We start from the raw sequence: 14,346 nt of genomic DNA, 5'->3' as shown, positions 1-14,346 counted from the left end.
CCTCACAGTTACCTCATTGTTGGTCTTTACTTGTTTTTTATATTTCCATCAGAGACTACTTTTTTTTTTCCCCAAAGCACTGCCTTAATATTTTTTTAGTGCATGTGTGTGGGTGATGAGTTGTCTCATTTCCATTTGCCCTAAAAGTCTTGATTTTGCTTTCATTTTCAAAGAGTGTTTTTCTTGGGTATAGAATTCCAGGTTGGTGGTTATTTGTTTTTCAGCATTTTACAGATGCCAGTCCATTATTTTCTGACTTCCTTGTTCTTGGAAAGTCAGCTCTCAGTGTTGCTGTGCCATTAAAAGCCACACCATTTTTCCTCTGAGCGCTTGAACATGTTCTTCTAGCCTTAGGCACCCACAGAGCTGCTGAAACCAATGGGTGATTTTCATTTTTGAGTCAGCGGTCTGAGTCTTGAACCAAATCTTGCCACTGTCCCTGTCAGCCAGTTCAGTCGCTCAGTATCTGCCCCGTTGCGACCCCATGGACTGCAGCACACCAGGCTTCTCTGTCCATCACCAACTCCGGAGTTTGCTCAGGCTCATGACCATCAAGTCGGTGATGCCATCCAACCATCTCATCCTCTGTTGTCCCCTTCTCCTCCTGCCCTCAGCCTTCCCCAGCATCAGGTTCTTTTCCAATGAGTCAGTTCTTCGCATCAGGTGGCCAAAGTATTGGAGCTTCGGCATCAGTCTTTGCAGTGAATATTCAGGTCTGATTTGCTTTAGGAGTGACTTGTTGGCTCTCCTGGCAGTCCAAGGGGCTCTCAAGAGTCTTCTCCAACTCCCCAGTTCAGAAGCATCGATTCTTCGGCATTCAGCCTTCTTCATGGGGCAACTCTTACGTCCATACATGACTACTGGAAAAACCATAGCTTTGACTCAGTGAACCTTTGTCGGCAAAGTAATGTCTCTGCTTTTTAATATGCTGTCTAGGTTTGTCATAGGTTTCCTTCCAAGAAGCAAGCATCTCTTAATTTCACCATCTGCAGTAATTTTGGAGCCCAAGAAAATAAAGTCTGTCACTGTTTCCATTGTTTCTCCATTTATTTGCCATGAAGTGATGGGGCCGGATGCCATGATTTTCATTTTTTGAATGTTGAGTTTTATGCCAGCTTTTTCACTCTCCTCTTTCACTTTCATTAAGAGGCTCTTTAGTTTCAACCCCTGGAGGCATTTCTTATTCCCCTTTCTGTCTTTTCTCCACCATGAGAGTCCCCATTTATACTTTTTAACAACATAGTTTAACAAGGGGCTCCTTCAATATATTCTATCCTTTTTTTCTCTCTCTCTTATATATATTTTTACCTGACCAATCCTTCAGTTCACTGATCCTCTCTTCAGCTACGTCCAATTTGATGTTAATCCCAGAGACTGAGTTCTTAATTTCAGTCACTGTTATTGTAAAGTTCTAGAGTTGGTTTTGATTCTCAGAAATTTTTCCTTTTGTCAAGTATATTTTTGAACAGGTGACATTTGCATCTGATACCTCTAGCACACCTCTGATATGCTGATATACATCTGATACCTCTGGATCTGGTTCAGCTCTTTTTCTCTTGGTCCTGTTTGTTGTTACACCCTTTTTTGCTTCTTTGGTTGCATGTTGGACATTATGTTTGGAAAACCCTAGAGGTTCTGAGTGATGCTGCCTTCTCCAGAGTTTCCTCTGACACACACGTCCAGTGGGAACAGAGCTGTCTGTTCACTTAGGGCCTGAGGGACCTGAGGCTGGGGAGGGGGCGGTGTCCTTGTAAGCTCAGTCTCAGCAGCCTTCACCCACCTTCCACCACCACCCCAGGGAGGAGCTTTCCAGCGTCTCGGTCTGGAAGCCTGGGTTGCCCCATAGGGCGCCCCCCTTCTCGGCAGGTCCTGAAGTGGGGGGCTGCCCCCATCCGCGAGGCTGTGTAACAGAAGGGCCCGCCTGTGGGCACTTTTTCAGTGTTGCAACCCCAAGGCAAAGACCAAGACCAGGAAGAACTTGGCCTCGGCCCAAGTCCTGGAAGCAGAGTGGCCTGAGGTGAGAGCAGCCGGGGGCTGGGCCCGTCAGATTGGGCCTCACCCAGTGAAGCGTTGGGGTTGTGTTTCATTTTGTTAGCATGGTTGTGGGCCCTGCCGGCCAGGGCGCTTTGGCCTTAGTGGGCAGGATGGACCCCAGCAGGATTACCTTGTAAGAGGTTGTGCAGGTGCCACGTGGAGGATGGGCGGGGGGCCCCACAAGAAGGGAAACACTGGCTGGAGGAGTCACTGGGGCACGTGGACTAAGCTGTAAAGTCAGTCCTTGAAGCAGAAAGGCTAAGCCCCTTAACGTCTCCCTTCTTCCAAAGAAAGGATACACTGGCTGGAGGAGTCTCTGGGCATGAGGATCGAGCTAGAGAGTCAGTCCTTGAAGCAGAAAGCCTAAGCCTGTTAATGTCTCCCATCTTACAAACCACAGACCAGTGTGTCCAGTATTTTAATGATGGGTACCTACTGCTTACATGTATGACATACACCCTCATAGCTACACATGTCTACTACATGCCTCTTACAAGTGCTGGGCACTGTTCTGGGTGCTGGACACTCAGTATGTAGTAGGGGATACGTAGCCCAGGATTTTTTTATTTCTGCAAAGAAAAATAGAACGAAAGATTCCATGTGGTTCAGTTTGAGAAAGTTCACCATGTGGAGGGCCCCATGTGCACGCAAATTGTGGTAAAATACATATAACATAAATTTAACATTTTAACCACTTGATTGAATGACTGGGTGGCTTCAGTGGAGTCAGGCTAACAGATGGCCCTGAGGTGCCATCCGCCTTTCTCCCAGAGGAACACTCCAAAGCTTGGTGGCCCTGTAGACCTTCCCTTTATTTTTCACTCTCCCCAGTGGCTCTAGGTCATTGGTCTGTGTGTCATTTAAGAATCTCTTTATCCACTTTGTTGTTAGGTTTATGTTTTGGAAAGCTTCTCAGACGTCCCTGGGTCTTGAGAAGGCAGGCTTGGATTCCAGGTTCTCCCTTGCCACGTGCCTGCCAGGTCGAGGTGGAGGCCGAAGGCTGGTCTGAGTTGTGGTGGTCTGTGTGGTCGTGGGGTCAGTGGACCGCCTCTTCTGTGGAGGGGCAAGGAGATCCTTTGTGTGGAGCCTGGAGAGACTTGACAGGGTCAGTCTTCACAGTCTCGCTCTCATTTTTAATTTATGTTTGCATTTAGTTTCTCATTTAACTGTTTTCTAGGAGTTTCCAACTGCTACTGAAGAACTAAAAATATGCAGGGAGCAGCTTCTTGAAAGATTAAGAAGAAATCACTGAGCTTAGAGTGGAAAGAAGCAATACCAGGGTCAGTAAGGGGATTCTCAAGTGTTGACATTTGCCCCACGGGGGGTCACCACTGGCCTCTGTTTTGGTGTCTTTAAACTCTGTCTGATTTTCAAGCCATTTTTCACACCTTCCCACTGAGCAGACCAGGGTGGATCAGTTCGGGATTCTCATACCTTGCTTCAAATTTATGATGAGAGCTAATGTAATTTTAGAACATTTGAGGGGGGAGTTCTCTTAACTTACATTTTTGTCCATGCTACACTTTGTGTGGGATCTTAGTTCCCTGATCAGGGATTAAACCCAATGACCCCTGCAGAAGTGTGGAGTCTTAACTACTGGGCCCCTGGGAAAGTCCACTCTAACTTTAGCTTGAACTGGCGGGATTCCGATGTACCTTAGCATGCTTTCCGCTATAGGGTGAGTCTGAGAGGAGTTATTGGCCCTGAATCAAGCATGAGGTTGATGGTGCTCCTTTGGCCCTGCCCTGCAGCTGCTGCTGGAGCACCTGGAGTGCCTGGTTTCCTGGTATGTGCCGTCCCTCCAGATGACGGTGGGCAAGCAGCAGGCGCAGCTGCTGCTGGAGCTCCTGGAGTGCCTGGTTTCCTGGTATGTGCCGTCCCTCCAGATGACGGTGGGCAAGCAGCAGGTGCAAGCAGCAGCAAGCTAGCCAGCATTACCAGCGACGTGGAGGTGCTCAGGGCACCAAAATTGCTGTTTGAGCACCACAAGACCCTGGACGAGAAGGTACCAGCCACCCAACCGTCCTGGATTTGTACACTTGCTGTCTTGTTAGGTGGATGATGCATGTATTTATGTAACTACTTGACTTTTGAGCTTCTTGAATTCTTGTATATATATTTTTTTCTGTAAGAAGTCAGTTTTATATAGTTAAAAAGCATAGCCTGTGTACATGCTCAGTCATGTCCAAATCTTTGTGACGCTGTGGACTGTAGCCCACCACGCTCCTCTCTTCATGGGGCTTCCCAGGCGTGAATACTGGAGTGGGTGTCCATCTTCCACTCCAGGCAATCTTCCCGACCCAGAGATCGAACCTGCCCTCTTGTATTGGCAAGCGGATTCTTTACCACTGAGCCACCTGGGAAACCCCCAGTTAAAAAGTATTCGTTGGCATGAATGTCTCAAGATTTATTATATTCTGTATATCAACTTGCAGTTAAAAACTGGGTAATAGAATTAATTTAGGATAACATTTTGTTCTCTCAAATTTAGAATTTAAAGCTGTTAACAAGCAGATTCTCTTGACGTTAAGATCAATGAGAGACATTAAAGGTATTCTGTGACAGTATCTATGTATTAGGGTGAGTATACACTAAGAAGTGTACTAACGTATATACACACATCAATACAAGGTGACTTGGCCCCTTTTATTTGAGTTGAGAGCGTGATTACAAGTAGCACTCGAAAGGTGTAGTTTGTTAGAAGAAGAATTAGGTGCCACACATAAAGAGGTAAGTTTGATCAGTCTTTGTGTAATTTCCGTGAAGGGTTTGTCATTTGAATCCTTTGATTTTAAAAAAGAATGAAAGCTGTAGTGGTGGGCATCAGATGTTTTTTATCGTTCTGATTGAGAACCTGCCCACCTGGGTTATTTTAATGACTAGTAAACTAGACTTGTGGCTCAGAGCTGCAGGATCTCTTAAGTACCCCCTTTGTCCAGCAGAAGACAAATTCTGACTCTAATCACCTGGTGGTATTCGGGATGGATAGCATCACCATGTATTTTCTTTATATGTTGCATTTTCAGTTTAGACTTGAATATTTCCAGGTGTTTTGCTGTCTTTACTTATTTCTTGACTCTAATTCAACTTTTTGGTTTTAGCAGATGATTCTTAAAGAGGAGAATAACCAGGAAAAGATACTAACGCACAGGGTGCTAGATGTAAATCATGAGCAAGAAAACATGCCAAGCGCCAATGGAAAGGCAAGTCCTTGGTCTCACCCTCTGTCTGGTTCTTGTCTTACCATCCAGTCTGTGTGGGGCTGTCGGGACCTCTCACCAACATACCATGTAGGTCTGAGTGGCTGTGAGGGTCTTGTGAGCTCCCAGAGCGCAGAAGGCAGTTTTGACCTCACCGATTGCCCAGAAGTGCTGTGGTCCCTCCCTCTCAAAACAAGGCTGTCTAAGGCTTCCTTTCCCCCTTAGAGACCCTCTAAGCCACGAGGAGGACCTGGCTAAGGTGATCAACCTCCAGGAAGTCATTGACAAGCAGGAGCAGAGCCAGATGGAGGAGCGCCTGGCAGCCCTCTTTGCCCATGTGACAGAGCTGAAGGAGGACCTGGACACGGCCAGGAAGGACCTCCTCAAGTCCGAGGACGTGAACAGGAAACTGCAGCAGGATGTTCACGAAGTAAGTGACGGCAGCTGTGTCTGTTGTCCTGAGGTGGACTGTGGGTCCCTTGTTCCCCGGTGATCTCAGCCTTGGCATGGCTGCGTGAGCAAGAGCAGAGCTCTGGCGAGACCGCAACTGGCTGCCTCCCCGCCTCTGCGTTGAGATCTCTGGGGTAGAAGAGGCCTGGTCCAGGCAGTCCGTTGGCAGTGAACCAACATTAGGGCAGCCCTAGCGCTGTGCTGCACCCTGGGTGTGGACTCCTCATTTCTACAAGTTCTAGGGTGCCCAGTGTGTTCCTTTTCTAAAAATTCATTCATCCATTCATTCATTTCTTGGCGTATAGTTGCTTTACACTGCTGTGTCAATTTCTGCTGTACAGCAAAGTGAATCAGTCATCTATCTATCTATCTATCTACGTATCTCCCTCTCTTTTAGATTTCCTGCCCATTTACTTCACCACAGAGCACTGAGTAGATTTCCCTGTGCTATGCACTAGGTCCTTACTCGTTGACTTTATGTGTAGTATCGGTGCTGTATATATGTCAACCTGAGTCTCCCGGTTCATCCTCCCCCACCCCCACCCCCACCCCTCTGCAACTCCCTGTCAAATGTGTTCCTGATGATGCTGAAATTTCCTTCTGATTCACTCAGGCGAGTCTGGTGACGTCTGTGGAGCCCGTTCTCTCGGAGAGATGGGAGCATGCTGTGTGGGCTCTGCTGAGGCAGCTTGCCTGGCCATCTTCTCGAGTTTTCTGAGGTTCCGCTCCTTGAAGGGATGTGTGACAGTGATACCGGCGGCCAGACAAGTCAAGTGGCATTTGCTCACCCTCAGATCCTCAGGCCCGAGCTGTGTGACCATGTGGAATCATGATGTTTCTGGCGGTCGTGTCTGCGGGTGTCATGATTTATGAGAAACTACCTAACGGTCACTGTGAAAACAGAAGAGTGCTGGGGGTTCAGGCCTCTTCCTGTGAGCCTCGCCTCTCCTCTGTGCACAGACAGACAGCGCCCACCCTGCCCACCCCTCCCCCGTGAGACCATCTCAGAGAGAACCCCTCCAACATGTGGTACAGCAAGTGTCCTTGTTTAGTAGCTTGGTGTGAGTAATTCTGTGTGAGAACTCAAAACAGAAATATTTGCACAGGTTTGTATAAGCTATTCACACTACTCTTTGGCAACAGGAGATTAGGTGGCAGAGTTTAATACATACAGAATTCTGGGAAAAGCGTTTTTAAGACCTTTCACTTTTAATGTTAGGACTTTGCCCACATTGGTTACTTAATGACCAGGGAGGGACCTGAAATGGATTTTGAACTGGCGCACAGGAGTTGTACCAGCAGCAAGTTCTGGTCCTGGTTTGAGCGTTTCATACATATGGTGTAACTCTGCTTTAGAAGAACTAGGCTTGAGAAATCTGCGCCCAGTTGTGTTACACTTTGATCTGCTTGCCTCATTCACAAGCCAGGTGATTCCTCCCACCGTAGTCAAGGACAAGTCATGTCTCAGTCTCCATTCACGTAAAAAAGACTACAGGTTATTAACCTTCTGCGACTCTTAAGAAATAGCACTGTCACAGTCTGTCAGGCCCCTCAAATGAATACGCTCAAATATCAACTGGTCGCCCCCCCCCCCCCCAGCTCCAAACCTCTGCCTGTGCTTTTGAGTGTTGTCAATCCTGTGACTACCACTCCGTGGTACCATGTTTGACCCTAAGGAACAATGTTTGTCTCTTCTGTCTCGCTGGCCACGAAGCTACAGGCTCCTTGAGGTGCGACCATGAGCAACACCCAGTCATACTGTCCACACACCAGACAGGCCCTTGTCACACTCGACAGCGCTGAGGGGAGCTGCTTGGGGGAGCGGCCTACCCATGGTGGAAGGGAGCCCCTCGTAGCCTCGTCTGGTCCAGTTCGGCTCTCAGGGTTTCCAGGCTGCTCCTATGAAACAGCAAATGACACAGCCTGCACTGCTTGCTTTCTGGATGTAAAATGACTTGCACCAAAATGTGCAGAACAGGTTACAGGAGTAGTTATCAACTCCGAATATTTTCATTGTGAGAAAATATTCTCTAAGTGTCCCATAGCAAATAGAAGCACTCAGAACAATAGTAAACCCTATAAACCATAATGAATAAGAAGTTCCATCTCAGGTGTAGAAAAGCTTCTGGAGGAAACACGGCAAGCCATTAACAATGATGAAGTCTGTAGAGAGAAGCTGGACTTGGGACGGGGGTTCGGGTAGGGGGGCAGGACTCACTCTATTGCCCTCACTCCTCTCATTGCTTTAAACTGTATCCATGGAGCTCACCTGCATTCCTGGGCATTCCTGACATTCATTCCTCTACACCCCCCTTCTTCACGGGGTAAAACAAGTCAAACGGGCCAAGTTTCTGAGTCACTTGACTCAACCTGGCAGCTCTGTGCTGTCGGCCACAGCAGTCACTCGCCTCGTGCAGCCCCTGAGCACGTGAGACAGGCTGGTGCAAACCTCGATGTGGAAATCACACAGGATTTCAAGACTCGCAGTGAAAAAAGGACGTCAAATAGCCTGTTGGTTTTTAAGAAAGTTTAGATTGCATATGTGGCTCATATTATCTTTCTAACGGACAGCACAGTCCACGTGAAAGGCTCACACTTTGTCTCAGCTTTCGGGTGAACCCAGAAAGGACTACTCAGAATTCTGAACCACACACAAACAGAATTTAGCCACACACTCTAAATCCATCTACAATGCAAACACATTCAGTGTTCAAAGCCAGAAATGCTATACGTGTTACAGCAGTGGATTAGCCATAAGGAAAATGTAACTCGACATCTGCTAAGCATCTTTAGTGACTGGAACAACGAACCCAGCTCAATTCAGCTCTTAGCAAATTTCTAAACGATTTAGAGATTTATGTAGCTTGTTGTTTTGCATTTCTTCTAATTGCTTTTTAGCATTTTCAGCTTCCCATAGGAGAGAATTCTGAAAAAGATACAAACAGCTTTAGTGTCCATTCTTAACGGACATTGCATGGACTGTGGGATGGCTACTCTTCTGTCTGAAAGCATAAAGCACCTCGGGATGAGTGGCGGACCTTGCGCCCAGAGTGAAGTGCCAGCACGAGGCTGGATGACAACTTTTAACATCAACTTGTACGCAGACAATCTCCTCCTTCCCCGACTGATCTTCTAGATACAAGGAGGCCAGGTCCCGGGAGAAGTGAAACTGCTTATAGCTTTTTGCAGTTCAGTGGTCACTCAGGAAACTGGCGCAGGTTTCACATGCCAAATTCAAACCTGAGACAAAACTATCCCACCTCAGGGCCAGCCCACAGGTCAGGGTGAAGTGAGGGGACCACACTGTGTGGTCTCTAGTGAGGTGTGTGTTTCATCTTGGGTTTTGTGGGGGGAAAACATGCCACAGAACTTGTAGTCACCATTGGTCTCTCTCAGACAATCGTTGCCCAAACGCCAACCTCAGGGAAGGTTCTGGGCCTTGTCTTTAGGGCACTGGTGCAGCTGGGACAGGTTTTCACCGAACCTGAACCAGAGTGTTGCCCACTGAGCTGCTCTGGTGGAGGTTCTCAGCCATTTTTCAAAGCAAATGAAAAGAGAGAAGGCTGGAGTTGGAATACGAGAATACTTGCTTTTAGTTGATTCAGTCTTTTCTATCACTTTATGTAAAAGATCCTGAACTAAACTTATTGATTTGACTGTGTCAGGCCTTAGCTTAGCTGCGTCATGCGGGATTCCTTTGTCGCGGTTGCCACGTGGTCTGTGGGATCTTAGCTCCCCAACCAGCCATTGAACCTGCGTCCCTGACCTTGCAAGGCAGACTCTCAGTCACTGGACTGCCAGCAAAGCCCCAGAAATAAACTTCTAAGAAAGAAACGAAAGGGTGAGGGTGGACCTAGAAGAAAGTTCTAGCATGGTGGCTGGTAACACTGGGGCCATCAGTGGATCCGGCTCTCTGATGCTTTCTGTAAAGGTTGCAGGCACACATCTATGTCTGTTCCTTTACACACTGCCTGTGGATGCTGTCACGCTTATTCACTAGCATGAAATGCTGCTACTCAATTATTCATACCAGTAAAGACATTCACTCCGGGGCCCTCTATGGAAAGAGTTTTCCAACTGCTATCCTGGAGATTTCCCACACACAGACCAGGCCAGACCAGGCCAGGCCAGGCCAGATGTGCCTCTTTCTAAAGAGGCCGTGGGGCTGGCTCACCTTATCCTCCAAAGCTGCCATTCTCTCCTTCAGATGAAGCTGAAGCTTCTCATCTGATTCGGATAGAAGCTTATCCACGGTATCTGATAAGTGTTTATTGTGCTCTTCATTTTTAATCTCTGCATCGCCCAAAACAGGAAAAACACAAACTCATAAGCTTCAAGAGCAAATATGGTCTTTCTTTTAAAACACCAGGGAGCCGTGACGTGAGCGGCCTATGTCCTGGTTCCCGAGGCGGTCCCCTCCCATGGCCACCTCTGGTGGGCTCTTAAGCATCACCAGAGCAGACAGGCAGGTGCAGAGGGAGGCAGGGACTTCACTTGTCAAAGGTCACTCCCAATGCTTCTCTTTGGCAGAGCACCTGGTGGACCTTACTGTCACCAGACATTACTCGTCGCAGGGGCTTGGGGAGCAAGCAGATTTACACTCAGAAACAAACAGAATTTAAAGGGGATCAGCTTACACACATGTTGGTGGAGGAATTTCCCAGTATACAAACAGAAGCTTGAGTCTGGATTAAGGGGGTAAAATGAATTCAATTTATAAAGCAAAAGGTGAGAAAATTCATTTTGGAAAAAAAGCCAGTGGAGATAGGCTTTCACATATTTTTCTTTACATGCAACATCACTTGAATTCTTTGAAATAATTGCTGTTGTTCAGTTGCTCAGTCATGTCTGACCCTTTGTGACCCCATGGACTGCAGCACGCCAGGCTTCCCTGTCCTTCACTATTTCCCAGAAGTTGCTCAAACTCATGTCCATCGAGTCAGTGATGCCATCCAACCATCTCGTCCTCTGTCGCACCTTCTCCTCCTGCCTTCGCTCTTTCCCAGCATCAGGATCTTTTCCAAGGAGTGTGTTCTTCACATCAGGTGCCCAAGTATTGAATCTGCAGCTTCAGCATCAGTCCTTCCAATGAATATTCAGGACTGATTTCCTTTAGGATTCATTGGTTTGATTGCCATACAGTCCAGGGGACTCTCAACAGTCTTTTCCAACACCTCAGTTGAAAAGCATCAATTCTTTGATGCTCAGCCTTCTTCACGGTCCAACTCTCACATCCATACATGACTACTGGAAAATCCGTTTCTTTAAGTAGGTGGACCTTTGATGGCAAAATAATGATCTTAGTTTCTTTTTTAATGTTCAGTTTAAAGCCATCTTTTTCACTCTTTTTCACCTTCATCAAGAGGCTCTTCATCAAGGTCCTCGTGGCTTTCTGCCATAAGGGTGGTGTTATCTGCATATCTGAGGTTAATGATATTTCTCCTGATCATCTTGATTCTAGCTTTTTCTTCATCCAGTCCAGCATTTCTCATGATGTACTCTGGATGTAAGTTAAATAAGGAGGACGATAATATACAGCCTTGACTTACTCCTTTCCTGATTTTGAACCCGTCTGTTGTTCCATATCCAGTTCTATCTGTTGCTTCTTGACCTGCATACAAATTTCTTAGGAGGCAGGTCAGGTGGTCTGGTATTCCCATCTCTTGATGAATTTTCCACAGTTTTTTTGTGATACACACAGTCAAAGGCTCTGGTGTAGTCAATTAAGCAGAAGTATGTGCTTTTCTGTAAGTCTCTTGCTTTTTCAATGACCCAACGTATGTTGGAAATTTGATCTCTGATTCCTCTGCCTTTTCTAAATCCAGCTTGAACATCTGGAAGTTCATAGTTCACATACTACTGAAACCTGCCTTGGAGAATTTTGAGCATTACTTTGCTACCGTGTGAGATGAATGCAATTGTGCAGTAGTTTGAGCATTCTTTGTCATTGCCTTTCTTTGGGATTGGAATGAAAACGGACCTTTTCCAGTCCGGTGGCCACTGCTGAGTTTTCCAAATTTGTTGGCATATTGAGTTCAGCACTTTCACAGCATCATCTTTCAGGATTTGAAATAGCTCAACTGGAATTCCATCACCTCCACTAGCTTTGTTTGTAGTGATGCTTCCTAAGGCCCACTTGACTTCACACTCCAGGATGTCTGGCTCTAGGTGAGTGATCACACCATCGTGAATATCTTGGTTGTGAAGATCTTTTTTGTACAGTTCTTCTGTGTATTCTTGCCACCTCTTCTTAATATCTTCTTCTTTTGTTAGGTCTATACCATGTCTGTCCTTTACTGTGCTATCTTTGCAGGAAAAGTTCCCTTGGTGTCTCTAATTTTCTTGGAGAGATCTCTAGTCTTTCCCATTCTATTGCTTTCCTCTATTTCTTTGGATTGATCACTGAGGAAGGCTTTCTTATCTCTCCTTGCTATTCTTTGGAACTCTGCATTCAAATGGGTATATCTTTCCTTTTCTCTTTGCCTTTCGCTTCTCTTCTTTTCACAGCTATTTGTGTGGCCTCCTCAGAAAACCATTTTGCCTTTTTTGCATTTCTTTTTTTGGGGGGATGGTCTTGATGATCGTTTCCTGTACAATGTCACCAACTTCCACCCATAATTCTTCAGGCATTCTATCAGATTTATTCCCTTGAATCTCTTTTATCACTTCCACTACATAACTGTAAGGGATTTGATTTAGGTCATACCTGAATTGTCTAGTGGTTTTCCCGACTTTCTTCAATAGAAGTCTGAATTTAGCAATAAAGAGTTCACGATCTGAGCCACAGTCAGCTTCCGGTCTTGTTTTTGCTGACTGTATAGAGCTTCTCTATCTTTGGCTGCAAAGAGTATAATCTGTCTGATTGTGGTGTTGACCATCTGGTGATGTCCATGTGTAGAGTCTTCTCCTGTGTTGTTGGAAGAGGGTGTTTGCTATGACCAGCGTGTTCTCCTGGCAAAACTCTATTAGTCTATGCCCTGCTTCATTCTGTACTCCAAGGCTAAATTTGCTGTTACTCCAGCTATTTCTTGACAAATTAAGGTGCGTGAGTGTAAAGTCACTTCATTCGTGTCCCACTCTGTGCGACCCTATGTGCTGTAGCCTGCCAGGCTCCTCTATCCATGGTATTCTCCAGGCAAGAACAATGGAGTGGATTGCCATGCCCTCCTCCAGGGGATCTTCCTGACCCTCATAGTGGCACCTGTGAAGCTGCACAAATTAGGGGGGGGGGTCATATGTATTTTCATTTTGTAATCTATGGCTTTGTACTATTAAAAGACTCTTAGTTCTTGGAGGATCTCTTCAGTATTGAAATGTTGCTGTGATGAGCTGTGACAGATGCCAGGATTCTTGGCCTCTGGAGGAAAGGAATTCGATCCAGGGCCAGTGATGAGGCTTGATTGCTCAGAGCTTTTTATATATAAAGTTTTATATATATAAAGTTTATATATATATATATAAAGCTTTTTATATATATAAAGTTATAAATAAAGTTTTATTAAAGTATAAAGGAGATAGAGAAAGCTTCTGATGTATGTTGGGAGCCACCATGAGAGATCCCAACCATGACAAACGTCATGTGGAGAGGACCTGACAGACAAAGGCGAAACAGGACTCAAGGGATTCCCTGGATCTGCTCCAGCATCTACCCCAAAACTAAAATCTGTCTGTCTACTGTTTATTATATTATGCTTTTCACCAACTTTTTTGACATTTACAGGGGGCTATCCCTGACCACCTTTTTCTGAAACAAATCAACTTAAGGCTCTAGTTACTAAGTCTCCTGGGCTTGAAAGGAACATTTTTACTTTAACCCCTCTGTTACTATTTTAGCTTGTTTGGCAGGTTTATCCACATTCTTACAACTAATGCACATGATTGTTCACAACACCCCAAGCATAACCTTCGAGGGATAAAAAAGCTTTATTAAAATAATACTGCATTGTTGAGCCAATGTTTGCTGCTGAGTTTCCTTGTCCTTTACCCAATGTGCGCCTGGGAGTACATTAACAAAAATAGTTGGTATGCAAGAAAAACAAGCAGTAGCCTTGGCATTAGCAACAGAAAACCCTTGAGTTGGTAAGTTCTTTCTTTGTTGTAACCCACTGTGCCTTTGTTCCATAAGAATGTATCTCTGTTTCTTGAGGGGGACTGCAGACTAAAAAGATAAAGGGAAAACAGGTTTTCTGGGCGACCAACCTTTATCACAAAAGAGTTACAAAATGTTAACAGGCCACAGGGCCAGAAGATGGTGTGCACAACATAAGACCCTTGTTTATAAAAAGCTATGCAAAAAATGTCCTGCTTTTGATAAGGGTGAAACTGATGTAATGTTGAGCTGACTCGATATAACTCTGTATCTTTCACTTCTGGAAATGTGTAACTTAGGGTATAAAAGCTCCTTTTGAAAATAAAGCTACAGACCCGGCTTCATCAGAGCTTGGTCTCCCTGTGTCATTTTTTTTTTTTTCCTTTTCACTCTTTTTTTCTCTCTGTTCTTTTTTTAGGATGACTACTTAAAACACAGGGGCTCTCTGTTCACTTTTTGCCTGGGCTTCTAAGACTCTATCGGGAAGGCGCCCTGCGTCTTCACCAGGGAGAGGGCGTCCTGCGTCCTAACCCCATCTGAGAGGGCGCCTGCAGACTCCGTGAACAGAACAAG

The 14,346-nt window shown here is 45.8% G+C and overlaps 1 protein-coding gene across 1 annotated transcript; it reads left to right on the top strand.

Moving 5' to 3' along the window:
* The first annotated feature begins 5,532 nt into the window (after window positions 1-5,532).
* On the top strand, window positions 5,533-7,184 carry LOC129633215 (liprin-alpha-1-like). The gene is made up of 2 exons (XM_055555056.1): window positions 5,533-5,664; window positions 6,298-7,184. The coding sequence occupies exons 1-2, from the start codon at window positions 5,539-5,541 to the stop codon at window positions 6,400-6,402; spliced, it is 231 nt and encodes a 76-aa protein (XP_055411031.1). The 5' UTR covers window positions 5,533-5,538; the 3' UTR covers window positions 6,403-7,184.
* Window positions 7,185-14,346: the final 7,162 nt, after the last annotated feature.

The sequence above is a fragment of the Bubalus kerabau genome, chromosome 18 (assembly GCF_029407905.1).
Source record: "Bubalus kerabau isolate K-KA32 ecotype Philippines breed swamp buffalo chromosome 18, PCC_UOA_SB_1v2, whole genome shotgun sequence".
Lineage (NCBI taxonomy): Eukaryota > Metazoa > Chordata > Mammalia > Artiodactyla > Bovidae > Bubalus > Bubalus kerabau.
The sequence above is the reverse complement of the archived record's forward strand: the minus strand, read 5'-3'. Positions and strand labels throughout refer to the sequence as shown.

What these genes read in the sequence shown, in the direction of transcription:
- LOC129633215 (XM_055555056.1), top strand. Translation starts at nt 5,539, where the DNA reads ATGGAGGAGCGCCTGGCAGCCCTCTTTGCCCATGTGACAGAGCTGAAG. An exon ending in TGCAGCAGGATGTTCACGAA is followed by an intron (nt 5,665 to 6,297) that starts GTAAGTGACGGC and finishes TGATTCACTCAG; the next exon opens with GCGAGTCTGGTGACGTCTGT.